Source organism: Ipomoea nil, unplaced genomic scaffold (assembly GCF_001879475.1).
Source record: "Ipomoea nil cultivar Tokyo-kokei standard unplaced genomic scaffold, Asagao_1.1 scaffold3030, whole genome shotgun sequence".
Lineage (NCBI taxonomy): Eukaryota > Viridiplantae > Streptophyta > Magnoliopsida > Solanales > Convolvulaceae > Ipomoea > Ipomoea nil.
The window spans coordinates 2,620,957-2,645,352 of NW_017619458.1; the positions used below are offsets into that span (position 1 = coordinate 2,620,957).

The following is a 24,396-nucleotide window of genomic DNA, read 5'->3' on the forward strand; positions in this document are numbered from 1 at the left end:
CAATGTTATTTCCTACTCCTCCCTAATGAATTATATGATTTAGTTATGTTCTATATAAAGGGTCATTTTCCCACTTCGTTATTTTCCTTCTATTTTTTTGGAATAAGGGTCAAATAGGCCACTCAACTGCACACTAAAATGTAATTAGGCCATCGAACTAAAAAAACAATGCAATTGGGTCCCTGAACAACACAAAATCATGCAATTAGATCCAAAATGACTTGTTTTACCTGAAATATGCAGACGTGGCGGTTACCAATTTTAAAAATAATATTTTAAAATAATTTTTTAAAAAATAATTAATTTTAAAAATTAAAAATAAATAAATAATAATAATAAGTGGTGGTGGTGTGATGGCTGTGGTGGTTGTAGTGGTCTAGTCGTCGTCGTCGTGGTTGTAGTTGTGTGGTAGTGTGGTGGTTGTAGTGGTGGTGGTGGTTAATAATTCAAAAATTAGCTTGAAAAGATATGAGAGATAAGATAAATACATGAAAATAAGGAATTTGGAAATGTCTTTTGACTAAAATCTAGGATGAAAATTTCTGTCAAATTGTGTTGATCTTTTTCGTTGACCAAAATGAATATTTTCCTTTGATTTTATTTTTTCTTCAATACCCGAGCACAGAAAAATAAAAAATAATGATAATAATAATAATAATAATAAAAGACTTTCGAAAGTCATTTTTCGAGTTTTCGAACAAGCTCTTAATCTTATATAACCTTCTTGGAGTTAATTCTATAACCTGGGGTAATCTCATATTTTGTGAATCAAAACCCCTAAGGAGGTGTTCGGTAGTTTTGAAATAATATAACAATCTCAAAATTTTCATATACCTTAAAATTTCGAGGAATGTAATTTTTATAGGACATTTGATTTAAGATTATCTCACGTTATTTATTAAAAATGTAAATATAATAATATTACATTCTTTCATTACTCACAAAAGGTGAAATTCCTCAACCTGCTATTAGGTGGGAAGACGAGGTGCCTATAAGATGCCCACCATATCAAGTGTAACTCTTACACTGTGAGTTATTGAAATCAAATAATATAGAGTTTGTCATAATTTAACTGGTTCAAATTGAATTACCCATTCACCTAAACAAAATTCAATATCGCAGAGCACCCTCAATCCCTCATCAGTGTGAATTTTTTTTATGATTTTTTAATTTCATGTAAGAAAGAGGGAAGAGAGGATGAAAAAATAAGAAAAAAACAAAGAATATAAATTCTGACAAAAATAAAAGAATCTTTACCGCACCCAGCTGGCACGTGCCTAACTAGGTACAACAGTTTCTCACACTCGCACGCAACAAATTTCTCTCATTTCCCATTTAGTGAACCTCACAAAAATTTTGATTTTGCAAGATAAATAAATTGAAAAAAACTCACCCCTATCACTTAAAAACTCCACCTTAAATTTTTTTATTCTGAAAGTACTCTCCCAAAATCTATTATTGTGAATGCTCTCAATTAACTAACTAAATGAACCGATAACCGAATTTTTATAAAATATAAAATAATCAATGAAACCAACATAATTCAATTACTAACCAAATAAATAATATGAGAATGAAATGGTTTCTAATTCATTTGTTATTAGGTTCTCAAAAATCATCTCAATTGCCGTAATTTTTAAATATTGCTGAAAATGTTACTTTACCTAAAAACAGATTCAAAAACACTGCATTCATTCAAAAACCAAAACAGAATCAGAATAAACACAGCATTTTAATGTTGTGCGCGACAAACTAGGGGAGAGAGATCACAATGTTTCAAAAGGTTGTTCACCTGGACAAGTTTTACCCTACACTTATTCCACAATCCTTAAATCTACACACATCTTAAGAAATTTCTGTGTCAAATTTCAAAGACAGCCCCATACTGAAGAGCTCTTGACACAACAGCTTCGCCCCGTATGGCACATTCACCTTCACGATATCTTCTACTGATTCACAGAAACGACAGTAGGGACCCCTAACCTTACGCCCACCAAGCACGGGCCGTTGGATCACATTGGCCATGTTCTTGCACTTTCTACATATGTGCATCTGGGAGGAATCACTGAGTGTGAAGAGTCGCTCGTGCAGGTTTGCAGCAGCACCGTGTGCTATGAGACAGTCGCGCTCCATCTCACCGAATTTGATACCACCAAAGCGTTTCCTGTCAGCCACGGGTTGGCGGGTAAGGGGATGGACTGGGCCCGTGTTGCGGAACTTCACTTTGTCCTCAGCCATATGCGTAAGCCGCTGGTAGAATGTCGGGCCCATGAAAACCAGGGAGTTTACCATTTCACCAGTTCGGCCATTGTAAACTCTCTCGTTTCCCCATCTAGTGAATCCAAGACTGCAAATCATATGCATGTGTTAAGTCCCAATGGGAATCTAGTACAAGGAGGAATGGGTTTTTACAAAAAAAAAAAAAAAAAAAAGGAAAAGAAGCACGCCTCTTAGAGCCATTACCTATGAAGATTCTTTGTTATTTCATCCACTGATAGAGTGGAAAACGGTGTTGCATATTTTAGTTCTCCTCGATGGCCAATGCGCTTTCCTAAGGCAATCACCTTTGCTAAGGCAGCTTCTAGCAGTTGGCCTGGTGTTTGACGTGAAGGAAATGCATGTGGATTTATAACTACGTCCGGAACTATCCCTTGTATTGTAAAAGGAAAGTTCTCCTGAGATTCTAGAAAACCGAGCACACCCTTTTGCCCATGCATACTAGAAAATTTGTCTCCAAGACAAGGAGAACGAACCTGCACAGGAATCGTGAAAATAAAATAACATTACGAGGAAAACTAATTTTTCAGACATCAGTAAATGTGGAATACGGGGGCTTGGGGAATTTTGGATTATATAATAATAATCAAACATTAATAGTACAATTCAACTTCATAACACATTAACACATGTAATAATAAATTTGCAATTTTCAACTATGCTGTTTACAAGCTTTAAACTACATGAAAGGACCTTCATTAATGTAATGCAGGTCGATAGAAGTACTGGTTTGTTTATCCACAAACAACTACTCAAAGTCCCGTATGTAGTAAGCTAATATAGCACTATGTTCTTCCAAGGAACTTTACCTATCCCACAATAATTTAACTTCAATAATTCAACACTTCACAGGCTTCATCTGCTAGTATCAAAGTGTTTGCAGCAAGGGGGTAACCCCAGCCAAGATGGCAAGAGATCCGCACTTGTAACCACAAGGTCACAAGTTCGAATCCTTGCCCCCTTGGTTTGAGCTGGTCAGCTATGGGTAGGTATAACCTAGGCTGGTTTACTTCCTTCTGGTCCTTTGCCGGCTAGGGTCACAAGGCGGAGTTTACCTACACCCAAAAGGGTTGTGGGGTTTCTCTCGTCATACAAAAAAAAAAAGTGTTTGCAGCAAGCAGTCTGTAACTACTTAAAACGTTGAGCAGTGACATGGACCAAAAGTACTATAATGTTCATGCTCTCCACCACAGAAAAGTTCTTCAATTCTATTTTATGGAAATTCTTGTATGGCTTTCAAATGTTAAGCCTATAAATGACTTACATATTCCAATATATGTTCATAAACAGACACAGACACACATATCAGGTTTTTGGGGATTTACCTGTCTCAGAGACACAACAGCAAAGCTTTTTCCCTCATCATTACCAGAGAGTACAACCTTCTGAACCATGCCTCTTTCTGTATGCTTCAGTTTAACACTGTGATCAGCCCCTGATTCCGCATACTTTCCAATGACAATATCACCAGTTTGAAGGTTTGCACCAATGAATGGAAAGCCATCATCATCAAGGCTGTCAACGCGTCCTATCTTACTTTGTGTTTTTCCAAAAATTACGGCATCCTCCAGTTTCATCTTCTTTCCCAGGGATTCCTTATTATCAACCTCAGCCTTGTAACTTCTAATATGCTCTGACCGAAACATACCACGCTCCAAAGAAGCACGGTTCATTACTAAAGAATCCTCTTGGTTGTACCCTAGGTGAACGTTAACTGCCACAATTGCACACTGGCCATTGTAGTATTCAGGGTGTGGCAGCATCGATCTATGATAATTAGGGTCTTTGGGCTTTCCAAGGCAATCTGACAGCATGGTACGAAAAAGAGGCCTCTGAGGATAATACAGTTGATGAGTATTAGTATCTATTCTAACATTCGGGTTCAAAGTAGGGAATCCAATGGCTTGTTGACTATGCTTCTCAGACTGGTAAAGGACCCTCCTCGCATGATCATGGTTGGCAAAAGGGATAATCCCACAGCTCAAACCCAGTAGAAATGACAAGTCAAGTTCACAGTGTGTATACTTTGCAGGTGGATCCTCCTTGCAGGCTTCAAGGAGGTAGTTCACTCCCCAAGCAGTTCGACAATCTTCTTCTTCTTCAGAACCAATAAATTCAACTATTCCATTATCCAGAAAAGATTGAAAGGAGTCTCCATCTTTCAGAAATTGAATTTTCTTTAAATTTTCAACAACAAGAAGAGGGCGCAGGATTCGTCCAGCATCAGAAAAAATTCGGACTTCGTGGTGTTGTTCATCTCTTTTGATTTCCACCTAGAACACAAAACCAGATAACTCTAGTTCAGAGTAGGAATGAAAATTAGCATATCTGTTAATAACTATATGTGGATGAATAAATATTGAAATTTAGAGCAAAATGCATTCAGGAAAAAAAAAAAAAGGGAGAAATAAATTGAACCACTCAAGCTCTACGAATCAAATAGCTAAAACCATCCATGTCCGAGTAAGAGAGAACATTTAATGCTGCACATTCAGTTCATTGAAAAAAAAAAAAAAAAAAAAACAAACAAAAAACAAAAAACAAAACAAAAACAAAAACAAAAACAAACAAACAAACAAGCCAATTTGTGTTGCCACAACTAGCAAGTTACAGATAAGGAATGCCACATGGTGTTTTCCTATAAGAACTGCAAGGATCAACTCCCTACTCACCATTCATTGTTTTCATAAAGATGATGGGGAGAAAACAACTTTTTGGATGCTCAAGTAGAGTCAGAAACTTTTTTTTAGAAAAGGTAAAAGTTTACATAGAAAACCTGCAGAACTCAAGAATGGTCAGGACTCAGGAGGACACAAAAGAACAGAAACAAGAAATTTGTGGACAGTGGAGAAAACAAAAAAGGCAGTTTCACTGAAGAAGACTGATTAGCCACATATTCAATCAAATTCGTTTGATTTTCCGTTATACCATTTGCCAACCAACCCCAGTAATAATAAACAACAACAAAACAACAAGATTTGCAGTCTTAATACCAAGTTTTAGGAATTCAGATTACAGAATTAGTCATTATTTGCAGCATCTTAATGCACTGAAAATTTTAGCATTAATGAGCCTCTAAATATCTAGTAAAGATTATTCCAAATGATAATCAGATAACCTGGTATGGCACTTCACCCCTACGCCGCATACGCCTTAGTTTCAAAACAAATAATCCAGAATCTCCACATACTCCAACCCAATCTCCATCAAGAAATATTTTGTGCTTTTGATGGAGTATTGTTGAAGTATCATCTACCAGTTTCTCCATTCCACAATCAAAGAGTTTATCGAGAAACGACTCCAGAATGTTTGTGCTGACCAGACCTAAACTGGCCAAATTTTTCACCAGCCCACAGTTTTCTCCATCTGGGGTAGAGAGAAAGCAAACTTTTCCCCAGTGTGAAGGATGTCTGCACAATAATTATAACAGTTATCTTGTCAAATTCAGATTCAAGATCAGAAAACATAACGAACGAAAGCAATATGCCAAAAACAAATTCATATAGTTAATTAGGTCTAATAACAAAGACAAATTTATGGTAAAATGGGGAAAATGAACAAGTAGAACAAATGTGTAAGCTCTGGTTCAAAGTAGCTACATGATTTCACATTTATTTATCATGGGATCCTATCCACTTCCTGCAACACAAATGAAATTCCTAAGGAAAATGGATATAAATTAACATATGATAATATCACTCATTAATGGAAAACAAAATAATAAAACAAAACCAATGTCATGAAAAGACTCCTCTAAAGTCAATATTGAAATTTACTAAAAGGAATGGAATAGATAAACAGTACTTACGGATATCTAGCATCACCAACTTTCCCAGTGTATGAAACTTGTTGGCGAGTTTTCCTCATATCAGCTGTCATTTGCAATGGGTTTGTTCGTCTAAGATTTGCTACTACACCAGATACCCTTTCCATCCTCTTATATGGATGTGACCATGCCCCAGTAGAAAATGCCCTACAGAGACCATTAGTGACTATTGATGCATCCACATAATGTTCAATTGACTGTAGCTGTCGATCTCCATAGAGATCTCTTTGCATTGCCTTGGTCATAACCCTTTCAACATGTTTAAGATGCACTCTAAGCTCTCGTTCTAGCAGCTCACTAGCAAGCTCCAACCTCTTATTCCTAAAATCATCTCTATTATCCGCTTTCCGCTTACCTGAATAAGCTTGCAAGAGACACTTTACCATATATCCAAGAAATCGAGCCTTCTGCTTGAAGCTGTTAAGACTAGGAAACAGGAAGTTGTTGATGCAATCTTCAATAGATTCTTGAGGAGGAAATCTACAGTTCTGCATAAGTTGAGCAACAAAATTAAGTGCTACCGGCTGTTTCCTAAATGACTCGCACTTGCTATCAGCATCATGGATGGAAGCAACAAGTATATTCACAATTTCTGTGTCTTTCGTGTCCACATCAATCAAGTTCACTACCTCTCTATCAGAGGATACACCAAGTGCAAAGAAGAATATCCAAATTGGCATTTCTGTCACAGAAAAATACACGGTCAGGACTTTTTCTCCTCCCCTCACCACAGGCTCTACTTTGGGGGTCTCTGTCAACTTTATATATACTCTCTTCCTTTTGGAAACTGGGCGATATGAAACCATCCAACTTGGATTGCTAGCTACCCAGAGTCTTTTTAAGCATATTTGTTCCTGTGCAATAAAGGTCTGCAAATAATGAAAGAAAACAACCAATTTCAGATGACTGGAAAACATATTTTAACAATGAACTTTTACAAAAAAAAAAAAAAAAACCAGGAAAAATTATTATTAATAAAAATAAATAAAATAAGATTGATTGGCTTAGCTAGATAATTTTACTATTGACATTGGCAATATTGCTTATACAGTATAAAACAATAAATATCTAAATACATATGTCTGTTCCCCAATATTCATTAGAGAGCCTCAATATTAATGGGCATCTAGCTAAATGATATAAATCATAAATGACAAAAATAATAAAGGAAAATGAATATCTAGCACCTTCTCAGCCCCTTTTACAATGAAATATCCTCCATGATCAAATTCACAATCAGGCTTCTTGTTGCCATCACTCATCCAGCAGAGGTCAGAGTTTACCATCACAGGCAGTCTCCCAATTAGAAGATCCCTGGTATCCTCCATCTCACATTCCTTTGAGACAAACTGGTCTATTCCGGTTTTAAACTTGTCACTCCGGGTCCTCTTTTTAGTATACACCTAAAAATGTCCCAGGGCACAGAAATTATTAGATTTCAACAAATAATTAAAACAATCAGGTGAAAAGGCAAAGACATTTGTTATTTACTGTGAAGCAACTTGTAGATGAATATAAAGAAGAAACATGTGGCTAGAAAAGACTCATCAAGAGACTCCAAAAAAAAAAAAAAATAGGTGACGTAAAAGTTAATTGATTATATATATTTTTTGTTAGACCGGTTTCTCAGCCATACACCATATCCCACACACCAATATTAATCATATTCATGCCAGGTAAAACCTCAAAGGGTGGCAAAGCACTCCCTCATGGGTTTTAAAGTAGTGGCATTCCCAGGACTCGAACCAAAGACCTATGGTTAAGCTGGAAGAGATCCACGCCATCTCATCCACACCCCCATGGGCAAGTTATATGATTGTATTGATAGTCACTAAAAGTGTTTATCCTGGAAATAAAATCATATTCGGAAGTAACAGGCAACTCACAATGAAAACATATATTCAATGAATCAATCAATTAATTCAGAAACACAACTCAATGGCTCCTCAGGATAAAAAGGATTTCCTTGATCCATATACTGGCACATTAGCGGCAGAATAACTAGATTATCAAAAATCTATCAAGAGCTTCCCATGACTAGATACAAAAACTAATGGATTTCAGATCAAACCTAGAAAACTGACTATATCAGAGAGGATAATTCAGCAGAACAGTATATATGAACAACAGGAACACAGTAAGAAGTCATCCAAATATAAAACTGATATAAATTTTATAAAATGAGCACACAAGTGAAGAACAACAGAATTTTGTATTTTTATCTTTTTCATAAGTGGGATTTGGGAAACTATAGAATATCATCAACTAAGGCCTTAAAGATTTCCATTTTACACTACATCTACAAACCTGAAGATGGGTCTGAACTGTTATCCTGGCAGAATATGTCATAAACTGAAGGCGGGCATGTCGGGGCCACAACTGTAAATATTCTTCACCACCATCTTGAGAAAACTTTTCTCCAGTCCAAAACATTGGTCGACTAACGGTCACCTTCCCAAATTTTATTGCGGCATATCTCCAATCGTTATCACCCTTCTTTGATGGATCATATCCAGGCTCGACTACAATTTCGCCAATTGAATCAAAAACTCTCTGGATCCCATGTTTGATGAAGTCATTGTATGAATTGATCTGGTGACTAATCAGCCCATACTTGTCAAAAAATGTAGTGGATACTTTTTTGCAGAAATCAGCTAATTTCTTTTTGTTCAAATTCATTTCTTGTAAAGCAGCTGCGTCAAATGGCTCATCATCTTCTTCTTCATCAAATTCAAGATCTTCAAAATCTATATCCATCTTTTCAGATCCATTTGATATCTTCTCTTTCCCAGCACTAGTCTCTGCTCCTTCTCTCATTTTACTAGTAGGCATAGATATCAGAATTTGCAAGATAAAATTAGTGACCCAGTGATTGCAAGTCAGCTATATCTTATATATTACAGAAGCCATAGAGGAATGAGAAATAATGCAATTGGTTACAAAAGAAACACATAAAGAATCTAAATATATTACATCAAAACAAAATCTCCTTCCAGGCACAACTTATTGAGTATAAAAGCAAAACTAAGCACTAAATTTTAAAAAATAAAACGATCTAGAAATCTAAAATCCATTTGACATCTTCTCTTTCCCAGCAATAGTCTCTGCTCCTCTCATTTTACTAATAGTCATAGATATCAGAATTTGCAAGATAAAATTAGCAACCCAGTGATTGCAAGTCAGCTATATCTTATATCTTACAGAAGCCATAGATGAATGATAAATAATGCAATTGGTTACAAAAGAAACACATAAAGACTCTAAATATATTACATCAAAACAAAATCTCCTTCCAGGCACAATTTATTGAGTATAAAAGCAAAACTAAGCACTAATTTTATTTTATTTTTTTAAATGATATAGAAATCTAAACACAATTAAGCATTTAAGGCTGCATTGGTGCCTCCCCATGTCATACCTATAAAGCGCTTGGAATTAAATATAAGTAAAATACTTAAAAGTCTCTTCACCTATTTCTGGTTTAGAAGATGCACGCACAACCTTTTACATGTAAGAGGTTAAACCCCTCAATCGCTAAAGCTTAAAGATGCATGGTTCAACTATTTTATAATAGAAGAATGCCTATGGGGAATTTGTTAGCATACTGTTACTCAACACCTACCCATGCTCAAACCAATTGTCCTCCATTTAGTATCAAGGCTTCCTACAATCATGTTTCTCAATGGCACCAACATAATAGCAGCCTAAATATCTTGAGTTGTTGTCTACCTGGGAACATAATAGAGCCTAAACTTGAAGCCACCACTGACCATTACAGCAGCACCAAATTATCACCACACCCCAAAACAGTGAAACATAGAAACCTCAAGGATAGAAGACAAAAATCCACTCACAAGTCCACAACAATAGTTGCCTATAAAAATGTGAGATGAAGCTATCTTCAAAGGACAACAGCCAGAGAGAAATGACACTTGTGGTAAAAAATCAAACAAAATAGTAAAAGCTTTACCAATTATTCATTCAATCACTCTACAGTAAAACAACCCAAAGTTATTTTAAAAAAAAATGCAGTTCTAAATATTTATATCCATAAAATGCTTTCAGAAAAATCTGGAATCTTGGCAAATGCTACTTCGAATTTTGTAAATCTCCTCCTCACCCCCCACCCAAAAGAAACTCACCCCACCATAAACCCTATGCCCCAGAACAAAATCACTCACATGCAAGAAGCAACTTATGGGTTCTCTTTCAAATATAAGAAAAACAAAATCTCAATGGGAAGTTGAGGAAACAACCCAAAAAAAAAAAAAAAAAAAAACTCATGCAAACATGTACACATATATAATAAGAACATAAATGCCAATAGAGAGAGAGACATACACTGAATTCTAGCTTTCTACAAACCCCTCCGATTGAAATTTTTAGGGTTTGAACTCTCGCTTATCCCTTCCGCGATCAGCAAATGTAGAGAGAGAGAGAGAGGGACTGTGAGTAGAGTGAGAGAAACAGAGACTAAATAGAGTCTCGAAATAGGGAATTTCTTCGGATTCTATGCCTACTGTTTTTCCCCTTTTTCAGTTTTGTGCGCAGAGAGCAGAAGTGAGTGAGCTGTATTGAAATATCAGTTATACCCTTAGATGGTCCTTTTGTGGCTTTGTGTAATTGTGTTGGGCTGTTATCGGAGAGGAATTTGTGAAGTTGTGATGGTTGAAATTGGAAATGAAAAGATTAATGTGGTATAAAGCTACTAGTATTTTTTTTATTATTAATGAAAAGATTAATGTGGTATAAAGCTACTAGTATTTTTATTATTATTATTAAAGGGAATAGGACACTCGAACTACTAAACGCCTCCACTGAGGCCCCACTTAGGGGAGCAACCGAATATCACGGGACCACAAGACGTGAGGACTAATCTTGTGCGTTCGTTTTTTTTATTTCGATGGCCCAGATTTGATTTCCTAAGATGACATGATTGACTTTTTTGTTAAAGTTTGGTAGTAGTGTCTTTTTCTGTTTTTTTTTTTTTAAGTGAAACGCATGTGTAAATCCTTGCCTTAATTGGTTTCCTGTATTTTTGGATCACCACTGTTGCGATTTGGAGCCGCAATTTCTTCATCATTGAGTGTTCGCCCATGCAATGTAATCGTTATTTTTTATTTTTTCGCTCGTTCTTTTGAATATAATATTGCCTATATTTGGATGGTCGTGTATATGTAAAAATGTCTTGATAGTACGATTGTGCATTCGTGTGTGCTGGTTGTGCAACCTAGTATTGTAAATTGTGCACCGTAGGTTAGTGAGTTGTGCATTAATGCACATAGTTTAGTGCATCGTAAGACATTGAGATGTCTACTGTAGGATTTTTAGGTGGTGTTTGAATACACAACTATAGACTTAACGATGCACAACACTTTGTATAGAAATGCACAACATTTTGTATAGTAATGCACATATTCTAATAAGACTAATTTACCCATAAATTTATATTTTTTAATATTTTAAAGAGATTTATTTCCTTAATCCGTGTGATTTGTACCTTTTAATCTCATCCATGCTGATTAAATGGTCTAAAGTAGTCCTCACGTCCTCACCTGAGGTTAGATCCTCACCCCACATATATATATATATATATATATATATATATATATATATATATATATATATATATATCTAAAAACATAATAAGTGTCAATACAAGTTATGTCCTTGATTTTTGTCCTTTTTTTATATGCTAATAAATATATACATCTTGCTTTAATTGTTGTACATTTGATTTGTATTAGACAAAATTACCCTTACACCGTTATAACACCGTTAGTATTTAATATGTCCACCAATCTTACCATACACCTACATCTATCATATCTTTTTCCTATTTTTAGTTATCATTTTATTAAAATTATCATATAACAATTAATTTAATTATAAATTATATTTTAATTAAATATTTATATGAATATTAAATTTTAATTATAAATAATATGTATATATATTATTTGTGTATACATATCAATATATCATATATGCAGGTGTTAGCTTAGTATTATTTGTAAATTATTATTATTATTATTATTATTATTATATATATATATATATATATATATATATATATATATATATATATATATATTGTTTGGATCACTTTAAGGAATTGTGAAACATAATTTTAACTAATTTTTTAAATTTTGTTACTTAACAATATTTTAATATTGGGCATAAGTTTTCGCGCATCGCGCGTACAAAATGCTAGTATATATATATAAGTGCCTTGAAAGATTTTCCTCCCAAAACTTAGGGGCATATTTGTAATATTAATTATTTGGATAAAAATATCATTTAAAATTAAAATTAATTACACTTTTATTTCATATAGTAATTTTATGTTAATTTCAACTTGAGTTTATTTTTTCTTTTTCTTTTTGTAAAAATAAAACTAATGTATAAAAAAATATCATTAAAAAGCTCTAATTAAGATCTTTCGAATGACATCCATATTGATATATTTTTACTTTTAAAAAAAAATCTATAGGTACATAAAGTCATTACTTTAGTGTAATATTTATATACATTAAGCTTTGTTTTTATTAACATATATAAATAACATTATGAACCTACTAAGCTTTGTTTTTATTTAACATATAGAATAACATTATGAACCTACCATAAAATAAATGGAAATACATATGATGTATATTATTTAGTTTAGGATTTTTGGACATTACAACTTATTTTTATAGACATATAGAATAAATATTAGAATGAATTTCACTTTTAGTCCACTGATTATTATACGTGAATCACATTTGGTTCTTGAATTGACTATTAAAATTTTTTAATTAAGTGCATGACTATGTAATTTGTATAACATTTAATAATGTCATCCAATTTTTCGACCAGCTATTGTCGAAAGTGCTCCTTCCGGAATAAGTAAATGCATGCAGTGCTCATTCCAGAAGTGGTCAATCCGAAATAAGCAAATGCAGCACTTCCGGCAATAGTTAGCTAGGAAATTGGACGACAAGACCAAATGTGATACAAATTACATAGTCAATGACCAAATTAGAAAATTTTAATAGTCAATGACTAAATGTGATTCATGTATAATAGTCAAGGGACCAAAAGGGGTTTTAAAAAAAAAAAAATATTATGAACATAGTACAAGATGAATGCTATCAAACATGATGCGCCTATAGTAATATGTATATACATTAAAATTTGTTTTTATGAACATTATGAACATACTATAGAGTGAATGTAAATACATATGATGTATATTTAGTTTAGTGTTTATGAATATTAATGTTTATGTTTATAGACATATAGAACACATATTATGGGTATAACACACAATGAGTATTGCTAAAAATGATGCGTTCATAGTATACTGTCTATGTACATTAAACTTTATTTTTATGAACATATAGAATGAATATTAAGAACCTACTATAGATTAATGAAAATGCATATACTGTATATTTAGTTTTGTGTTTATGGACACTAAGGTTTGATTTATGGACATATAAAACAAATATTATGAACATAGTCTATAATAATGTTATTAAATATGATGTACTAATTGACATTTAATATAAAACGATGTCGTTTTGGACTAGAATCCACCATGGAAGGTGACCCCGGTCCACCATGGAAGGTGACCCCGGTCCACCATGGAAGCAACACGCATGACCTGCATTTACTAAAGAAATATATTATCCTGGAAACCTTAAACACTTCACATAGCCCGCATTTACTAATATTACATTATATTTAGTGTAATAGTTTAGTATATGCAAATTCTAATACTTTTGGGCAGCCAAATACATTATTTGTTGTGTTGACACTACATTTAACTAAAATTTTCAAATTCAAAATTTCTGTCTAGCAAAGTCACTTTGCACTCTAGCTGTTAGATGTCCCTTAGCTTGCTTATAAATACCCACGGATTAGGTTCAGCCTTTGTGTTTTTTTTTTTTTTTGTTTTTTTTGGTATAGTCCTCTCTGTATGCCCATGGTATTTTTGTAGTTTGACAAGTGATGGGTATATGATAATTTTTTTTTTTAATTTAATCCCAACTCTAAGTCATTATAAAGCAAATTTTGATATTAGGTACTACGCATACTTTATTATAATAAGATATTGTTAGAATATTATATAATATTTGAGTATTTATTTATTTACACTATTTAAATTTGATAAAGAATTTAATTATTGAATATATGTTATTATCCGTGCATCGCACGGGTGCTATAATCCTTTATCAAATAAAGTTATATGGTTTGGGAAATAATTAATGTTACAATTAATGCCACAACATCCTTTATTATTAAAAAAAAAAAACACAACATTTAAAAAAATAAAATAGCTATATATTATATAATCATATAAAAAATATACTTTTGAAAAATAAAATAGCTATATATTATATAATCATATAAAAAATGTGTTCAATTAGAGTTTAAATTTACACATACAAAATTTGAAATTTGCTTTCCAAATGTAATTATCTTAGTTATTATTTGTATTGTGAAAATTATAATATAGATGAAATACAATTAATAATAAATCAATGTAATTATGTAAATTATCTCTATAAGTTTATTTGAATATGCACATAATTAGAGATTATATTAATCATACAAAATTTTAATTTTAATTTTAATTTTAATTGTAATTTTGTATTCTATAAAAATAATAAATACTTGACCAATGGAAGCTCAAAAATATTATTATATTAAATAATTACAATATTTTAGTTTTTCTATTTTTTATTTATATTTATAATAACATAATTTTTTTCCCGTGCATCGCGCGGGTGAATTACTAGTAGTATATATAATAACATAAGTGATTGTGAAATTTTCTCATCCAAACTCAAAGACAAATTTAGTAATATCAACATATTATTGGACAAAAGTGTCATTTAGGATTAGTATTTAAAGACCTTAAATAAATGTTACACTTTCCTTTTGAAAAATCATACAAATTTATAATTCTCACATTTTTCACCTATCTATCTACAAATCTAATAAGAGCCAATAATGTTAGACTTTTAACGGGAACAAAAAAATGTTGGTGTGATTGTTTCTTGAAATGAATGATTCATATTATTTTAATTTTAGTATTTTTTTATGATTTTTCTTATTTACCCTCTATTATATTATTTTCTTCCTTTAAATAACCCTAGATTCCGTTAGTATAAACTTTAGTAACGGAATATTCCGTTAACTATTTATTATTCTTCTCCCAAAAGGCTGAATCCCCAACCCTAAGGGCTCCCACACCCCGGCCCGACAGAGTATTTGGGAGGATGTAAATCACGGTGACTCAATGGGTTCAGCGGACAGGGCCAAAATGCCGGTGCGCACAAGGAATCTGCCCACTTTGGACATAATTCCCACACTGCCGTCGCCGATGTTCGAACATTGGTCTCTTCTACCAAATACTGTCCACTGAAACTATTTATTATTCTTAACTTACTCATTATTTTCTATAAGAAAGGTCTTAGGTTCGAATCTCATCCCAATCAGAGTTGGCATAATTGTTAAATATATACCACGAATATGTTAAAATATACAGAGTATTAAAAAATAAATAAATATAAAATTTAATATAAATTTTGGTCAAATAATTAGCCCGACTAAATACAAAACATTCAAAGTTGAGCATCAAAAATTATAAATCGTGAACTTTGAAAATCATTTTCTTGCATTTAAAAAAAAAAACAAATTTAGGTTACATTTTTTTTTCCGTTTAATTAATCTTTGTTTGATTATTTAGAACAAAACTCAATATTTCAGTTATACTTTTTGCATTATTGGAATGATTTAGGTCATTATGGTATTAATATTTTTTTGTATGTCTTTTTATAACGGTACAATTGTACATTAATTTACAAATATTATACTATTATTTTTTTATCGGACAAAATTGTTCTTACATCATTGTCAGAGCTGCGCGGCCTAATTACAAAGTTGTTGATCAGAAATACAATTACATTTGGACTCTAAAACGATAGGACAATTTTCCAAAGAATTGAAAATGTTACATCCCACTAGCTCAAATTGAACAAGTTTACACATCGTTCTTAGAATTTTATCAATGTATGAAAGCTTCTAAAAAAATTTGTAAGTTAATTTTTATTATATCATTATAAAAATATATATTGTAACAATATATTTTGAATTATTTATTATCATCATCTATTTACAGCAATTGTAGCAATTTTCATTGACAAACTCCCAAAACAATTTGTCTCAACAACGAATGTAAATTAAAAAAATCAATGACTTTAATGTTGTTGATGAAAAGTATATACGTCACTTTATTACTCGTATTAAATTAAATAAATTGGTAGCTACAACAAAAAATAATACATATGCATTTAATTAATTTAGAATTAGAGTCTATAATGTCATTATTAAAAAAATATTCATTATAAAAAATTGGAATAAGGTTCAAATTGGCCACTGAACGTAACCTGAAAATGCAATTAGGCCATTGAACGAAAAAAAAGTGCAATTAGGCCATTGAACACTCAAAAAATGTGCAATTAGGTCACTGAACTCTCCAAACGTATGCAATTTTACCGGATAGCAGGTTACCTGCTTACGTGGCAGCTTAGTTGGCATTTTTAATAATTTTTAAATAATTTTTAATAATTAATTTTAATAATAAATTTTATAAAAAATTGGAAAAAATTAAATAAAAAATAAAATAAAGTCATTTTTATTTTTTTTTTAAAAAAAAATAATAAAAAGTTATTATTAAAATTTATTAAAAATTAATTAAAATTTATTAAAAATGCCAACTCAGCTGCCACGTAAGCAGATAACCTGCTAAAATTGAGAGTAACCTGCTATCAGGTGAAATTACACATTTTTGGAGTGTTCAGTGGCCTAATTGCATTTTTTTTTCGTTCAGTGGCCTAATTGCACTTTCAGGTTACGTTCAGTGGCCAATTTGAACCTTATTCCTAAAAAATTTAAAAAGAGATATAATTTCATTAGTTATATTATATTTATTTTCTACAACCTTAAAAAAATATTTATCTTCTACGATTCAAAGATTCCTTACATTAAATTCAAATTCATTAATTAATTATATTCATTACATTGCTCATTGTCTTCTTTTTACATTATGTTGTAATTAAATATCAAAGTTATAATACAAAATATGTTATATATTTATTTACTAAGTATTTTTTAGAAATATAATAAATGTTAATATTTTGTTCAATACTTTCACATGATAATCTATGACACACATCTCACAACACATGAAACATTTAGGGAAAAACTACCACTACCAAATATCAATATGCACTTGTAAGATAAAGAGTTCATAGTCCAACTAAGATCGCAGTCATATACACAACAAGAAAAATCTAAAACTTCCAACATCATAATCTCATTGCATGATGATGCCCTCTGTGCTACCATCAGTAACCCAATTGCACAAGGCATACTACCACTAAAAAAAGAGAGGACATGACATGTACTGAAGATGAAGACAGTGATAATGCTATTATGCTACCCAAAAGAGAATTAAGAAGACTTAGAGAAATTTAAACCAAAAGTAGTATTTATTTAGACTATCGCTTTTAGACTAAGTATTTAGACTAGCGTTATTACAAAATTGCAAACATTTATTTTAGTGACAATTATAATCATTCTCTCATATATTATCTTACATTTATACAATGTTGAAAAAATCGCTAGGCGCCCTCTAGGCGCCTGGGGACCGCCTAGGGCGCCTAGAGCGCCTAGCCGGGCGCCTAGCGCCTAGGCGCGATTTTTGCAACAGTGCATTTATATACTTTAAACAAATTCAACATTCAATTACCTATGCAAGAACATCGCCTATATAATATTGCATTGATATACTTTGAAGTGCTTATTTAAAAATAATTATTGGGCATTATCCCATTCGCGCAATGCGCGTAAAAAAAAAACTAGTATATAAATACAATGAATTGGTGACTAAAAAAATCATAATTTTCCCTTCAAAAAAAATCATAATTCTTCATTTAGCAATGCAACCCTCTTCTTCCCGTTTACTGTGAAATCATAGCACTGGTGACTCTCTCATCCCTTTTTTCCACCGCCTAGTAAGAATTCATAATTTTATTTTGTGAAGCAAAATTAATGTGTTAATCATCGTCACTCTTAAGATGTACCCATACATGAACAATTCTGAGGCCGCCACTAAGACCCTGGTTCTTAGTGTTGCACCCATGAAAGCGTAAGTATCTTTCTAGAGTTTTACATTTTTTTTTTTTTTTTTTGGATTAAGGATTTCAGTGGTTAATGAATTGTTTGTGTTTTGTAGCGACTTGAAGGGATCTTTGATGGGGGAGGTCGCAACTGAGAATGGGGGCAAGTGTTGGGACAACTGCACATGCAACCCTTGCAATTGCAAGTAATGCAAAACAAAGTGACAAGAAAGCAGAGACGAGTTTAGGTTTAATTTACATTAAAAAATAATCTTAAAATTATTTATAAGACTTTGTTGTGTACGTAGTTCGTGCGGGAAAGATTCAAAATTAATTAAAAAAATTAATTCAATATACTAATTGGCCGAAATTAATGTACCAAAATATAAATTATTTATTAACATTTTTATATAAGTCGGAAGGGGGAAACCCGAAAGGAAGTAACAAGAAGTTTATACAATGGCATGACGCCAGGCCGGAAGACCGTAGGCATCGTCATCTAGCAGAAAGCCAATGTTATTTGGTGGAATCTCGAGGATATGCAGACCTCTAGGTAAACCTTTAGATGTACCCGCTAGTGCATCTGCCACCCTATCCTGCTCTCTTAGAATATTCGAAATAGACCAATCTTCGACTTTGGATAGCTCCAACTTACAGGCTCTGAGTATATTCTGGGCGATGACCTCTTTTATGTTGTTACCGGTAATGCCTTCTTTTATCTCCTTGGAGTCAGTTTCCAGGTCGAACTTTGAAAAGCCTTTGGAGAGGCCGAACTGGATACCTTTCAGTAGGGCCCAGGCCTCCGCTACCAGTGGTGAGCAAATTCCGAGGCCAGTCATGAAGCCTCCGAGCCATTGTCCATTCCAGTCTCTTATAACACCACCACAGCCAGTTTTACCCGTCTAAAGGTCCACCGCCCCGTCAACATTGATCTTGATTCGGCCTTCGTCCGGTTTGTCCCATTTGACCAAGTTCCATCTGGAAGCCGCTAGATTTGGTTTAACGCCCTTAGCCCTGGTGAAAGCTTTGAAAACTTCTTCAACTTGGTCCTTGATCCAAGCAACTTTAGCTGTTAGTGGTTTCAAAGAGTTCCTGAAAATGGCCTCGTTGCGCCACTTCCAAAGCCACCAGCAAGTCACAGCGAACAATGTGCTTGAGCTGAGGGGGCTTCTACCTGTGTTCCAACCTGCGATACCTGTGTCTAACCAATTCTGGAAATTATCTTCGTTAGAATCAGAGGGCTGAGCAGGGGCGATGGCTCTCCAGATTGAATCAGCTAGCGGACACCTGCGTAGAACGTGGTCCGTGTCCTCTATCACATCTCTACAAAACCAACATTTGTCACATGAAGCAAAGCCGCGCCTCACTCTGTTGTTGTTAGTCATAAGCCTTTCGTGCTTAGCTAGCAATAAAAAAAGTGGAGATTCGACTGGGCACCTTCAGTTTCCATATATTATTCCATTTTGCTGCCTGCGGTGCTGAGTTCCGGTGTGAAGCTAGGTCATAGGCTGAACTGACCGAGAAAGAACCGCTATTTTCCTTGGACTAGCCTACAAAGTCATTGGTCTCGTGGTCGTGGCAAATGAATGTGGCTGCAATCTTGTTGAGAGTCTCTTCAGGAAGCAATCCTTCAATTGCACCCCACTTCCAGCCTTCGTTGGGAGCCCAGTAATCAGCTACTGTTTTAAACAGATCATCTTGTGGAACAAGGGACAGTGCCTCTTGAAGTAACGGGTGGTCTTCTAACCAGATGTTAGACCAGAAGCTCGTATCTTTTCCATTCTTGACGTACTTCTTGATGCCCTTTTGCAGGATTGGGGCTGCTTTAAGGATCCCCTTCCAGGCATTCGACATGTTGGGTTTTAGGGACCAATCCGAGAATCTAGAGGAACTCACTGCATATTTGGCTCTAAAAAGGTGAACCCAGAGAGTATCTTCGTTCTGGGCCAATCTCCATCCTAGTTTCGCCATGAAAGCCAAGTTCATTTGCTCTAAGCTCCTTATGCCCAGTCCGCCATCTGCTTTATCTTTGGTTACCGTATTCCAATTGATGAGGTGGCAACTTCTCGCATCCTCATTACCACCCATAAGAATTTTCGGACTAGTCTTTCAATTGCTGAAATTATACCAGCCGGCAGGAGTGTGGATTGCATCGTGTAATAGGGTATAGTTGAAAGGACTGATTTTGCGAGGCTCAGTCTTCCAGCTAAGGAGAGGGTGCGAGTTCTCCAACCTGCTAATCTTGACTGAACTCTCTCTAGGATGCCTGCGAAGGTCTCGTTTTTCAACCTTCCATGTATTGAGGGCACACCTAGATACTTGCCAAGGTCTGACACTCTCAGAACTCCAATGAAGCGTTCGATCTCTAGCTGTCGTTCTTCAGGAATGTTTCTGGAAAAATAAATGGCAGATTTCAGCAAGTTAACTTTCTGACCAGAGTTGTTGCAGAACCTATCAAGGCAGGCCTTCATCTCCATAGCTTGCCGAATTGATGCTTCTCCAACAAGTACCATATCATCTGCAAAAAAAAGATGTGTAATTAGAGGAGCACTGTTATTAGCTTTAAATCCCTTCCACCTGCCTATCATTACGGACTCTCTAATCAAATGACTAAATCTTTCTATACAAAGGACGAATAAGAGAGGGGAAATCGGATCTCCCTGGCGAATTCCGCGCTCCGGTTTAAACCAATCGGATTGATGGTTATTCCATACTGTTGAAAGCCTGGATGTTGATACGCAGGTCATAATGTTCCTCACCCAGCTGTTGCTAAGTCCAATATCCTTTAGAGTGTCTTCAATGAAATCCCAGCTTAGCCTATCGTACGCCTTTTCTAGGTCGACCTTCATTATCATCCATCCCGAAGATCCTTTCTTGTGCCTCATGGAGTTGAGAATTTCTTGATAAACTAGTATGTTATCGATTATCTGGCGGTCGGGAACGAAGCTTGTTTGATGGGGACCAATTAGTTTGCTGGATATGTCCTTGAGTCTAGAAGCCAATACTTTGGTTAAGATCTTGTAAGTGACGTTACAGAGACCTATTGGGCGAAACTGTTTCACCAATTCCGGTGAAGGCACTTTGGGGATCAAGGTTATTGCCGTGTCATTGCAATGGTCCGGCATCTCTCCTTTTTCCATAAAAGCTCTTATAAAACTGATAATAGACTCTCCTACTACACTCCATGCGTTCTGGTAGGATGCGGCACTGAAGCCGTCTGGGCCCGGAGCCTTGCAAGGTTCCATGCTAAATAATGCTGCCTTGACTTCCTCCGCAGAGATAGGATTATCCAATACTGACCGATCATCTTGGTTAATACTGGGGAAGAATTCATAATTTTATTTTGTGAAGCAAAATTAATGTGTTAATCATCGTCACTCTTAAGATGTACCCATACATGAACAATTCTAAGGCCGCCACTAAGACCCTGGTTCTTAGTGTTGCACCCATGAAAGCGTAAGTATCTTTCTAGAGTTTTACATTTTTTTTTTTTTGGGATTAAGGATTTCAGTGGTTAATGAATTGTTTGTGTTTTGTAGCGACTTGAAGGGATCTTTGATGGGGGAGGTCGCAACTGAGAATGGGGGCAAGTGTTGGGACAACTGCACATGCAACCCTTGCAATTGCAAGTAATGCAAAACAAAGTGACAAGAAAGCATAGACGAGTTTAGGTTTAATTTACATTAAAAAATAATCTTAAAATTATTTATAAGACTTTGTTGTGTACGTAGTTCGTGCGGGAAAGATTCAAAATTAATTAAAAAAATTAATTCAATATACTAATTGGCCGAAATTAATGTACCAAAATATAAATTATTTATTAACATAATTACCTAATATACTTCCCTTTTTATTGATATATTTCAAAAGTATGTACAAGTCTGGCCCAAAAGTGAGCCATGTTCTATAAACCATACAAATATACTCTATAACCTCCAGGCCCACTGGGCTATCTCAACATAATAAGTCAGCTCATCAACATATGCCCAAGGTAATCTTCAAAGCCCAATCACATCCAACACAAACAATCACATGCAAAAACTAAATCAATCTCATGCTCCTTGCCTCACACAATAGGGTGGGACCGACGCCCAACAATTATACTGTGGATCGCGGTCCACAAAGTTTTGTGGACCATAGTCTAAAACGGTTGACACTATAGTGTATCTAAACTGACACTATCTCACGTATTATTTTTATTATATTATCAAATGAAACTGCAATTAAATTGAAATAAAACTGCAGTGTATATAAAATTAAACTGAAATAACAATTTCACATATTTGAGTGTATATTGTCCGGTGAAATTGTAGTTATATCAAAATGATACTATAATTGTGTTGAAATGAAACTACAATGCATATTTGATGCTTGGACCACAATGCATTGTAGACCGCGATCTACGGTATAATTTGCTGACTGATGCCCTTTATGGCTTAGGCCCAATCTAGCTCCCAGCCACCCTTAGAACCTGGGTTAGCTCCCTCGGTACAGATCTCTGCATTTTGACCCGAGGGAACCTTCACAACTCCAATCCTAAGCAATGGCTCTCACACAACTCCACCCTTGGGTCTCAAGCCACCCCCAAATGTACAGATCTCTGCATTTTCCCCGCAGGAAGCTTCACGGCCTAAGAACCCAAGGAATGGCCTCAGGTACTCCCTATCCTTTAGCACATAATCAAAATCTTTTAAGGAGGTGATGACACACAGTGGTTGGAAATAATCTATGAAAAATGAAATTCGAGCCTTGGAAGACAATCAAACTTGGATTCTTGAGCATCTCCCAGTTGGGAAATAGGCTATTGGGAGTTGTTGAGTGTATCAAATCAAATATATCTCAAATGGGTCGGTTAAAAGGCTCAAATCAAGATTAGTGGCTCTTGGTAATCATCAGGAAGAAGGCGTCGATTACACTGAAACTTTTGCTCCTGTTGCCAAAATGACTACTGTTCGTGTGCTTCTTGCCATTGCAGCCTCTAAAAACTAGGAACTACATCAGATGGATGTGCACAATGCTTTTCTGCACGGCGATCTCGATGAAAAGGTGTACATGAAGCTTCCCCCAGGTTTTGAGGCATCCGATCTTAAATTAGTATGTCGATTGCGCAAGTCCTTGTATGGAATAAAGCAGGCACCAAGGTGTTGGTTTGCAAAACTTGTTACGGCCTTGAAAGGGTATGGTTTCTTACAATCATATTCTGACTACTCCTTATTCACCTTCGCTCGGGGTGGAATTAAGATAAATGTACTTGTTTATGTCGATGATCTCATCATTTCTAGGAATGATTCTGCTGCTCTAAAGACATTTAAGGCTTATCTCATTGATTGTTTTCATATGAAAGATCTCGGCTCTCTAAAGTACTTTCTTAGTATTGAGGTTGCTTGTAGTGCCTCTGGACTATTTTTGTGTCAAAGAAAATATACTCTTGATATTATTTCTGAAGCAGGATTGTTATGGGCCAAGCAGGTTAGTGTTCCTATTGAGCAAAACCACAAAACTCGGCCTAGCTAGTGGCCCAATTTTCTCTAATCCTGCAGCATATCGGCATCTTATCGGAAGACTTATCTACTTGGCCGTAACCCGACCGGATCTCGCATACTCTGTTAATGTGTTGTCTCAATTCATGCAGGAACCGCATGATGAGCACTGGGAGATAGCTCTGAGAGTTGTCCGTTATTTGAAAGGTACCCCGGGTCAAGTGATTCTCCTACGAGCAGACAGTGATCTAACACTACAGGGATGTATGATTCGGATTGGGCTGCATGTCCTACTACTCGGCGATCTCTTACTGGTTGGTTGGTATTTCTTGGCCATTCTCCAATCTCGTAGAAAACAAAGAAACAAAATACTATTTCTCGTTCTTTTGCAGAAGCGGAATACAGATCTATGGTGGCCGTTACTTGTGAACTCAAATGGTTAAAGGGCTTGTTGTTAAGTCTGGGGGTTCATCATCCTAAAACTATAAAATTGTTTTGTGACAGTCAATCGGCTCTTCTTATTGCAAAGAATCCGGTCTCATGAACGAACAAAACACATTGAAGTGGATTGTCATTTTGTTCGAGATGCAATTAAAGATGGTTTGATTTTCCCTTCCTACATTCCTACCAATTCGCA

At 34.7% G+C, this 24,396-nt stretch overlaps 2 protein-coding genes across 2 annotated transcripts; both read right to left on the bottom strand.

Annotated features, from left to right (window-relative positions):
- Nucleotides 1–1,690: 1,690 nt before the first annotated feature.
- On the bottom strand, nucleotides 1,691–10,648 carry LOC109163634 (DNA-directed RNA polymerases IV and V subunit 2). Its single transcript, XM_019312374.1, has 8 exons — nucleotides 10,445–10,648; nucleotides 8,411–8,924; nucleotides 7,291–7,506; nucleotides 6,086–6,972; nucleotides 5,396–5,687; nucleotides 3,603–4,550; nucleotides 2,464–2,753; nucleotides 1,691–2,347 (listed from the first exon to the last, which is right to left on the bottom strand). The coding sequence occupies exons 2-8, from the start codon at nucleotides 8,918–8,920 to the stop codon at nucleotides 1,846–1,848; spliced, it is 3,645 nt and encodes a 1,214-aa protein (XP_019167919.1). The 5' UTR covers nucleotides 8,921–8,924; nucleotides 10,445–10,648; the 3' UTR covers nucleotides 1,691–1,845.
- An 8,083-nt stretch (nucleotides 10,649–18,731) lies between these two features.
- Nucleotides 18,732–19,118, bottom strand: LOC109163531. The gene has a single exon (XM_019312280.1). The coding sequence runs from the start codon at nucleotides 19,116–19,118 to the stop codon at nucleotides 18,732–18,734; it is 387 nt and encodes a 128-aa protein (XP_019167825.1).
- Nucleotides 19,119–24,396: the final 5,278 nt, after the last annotated feature.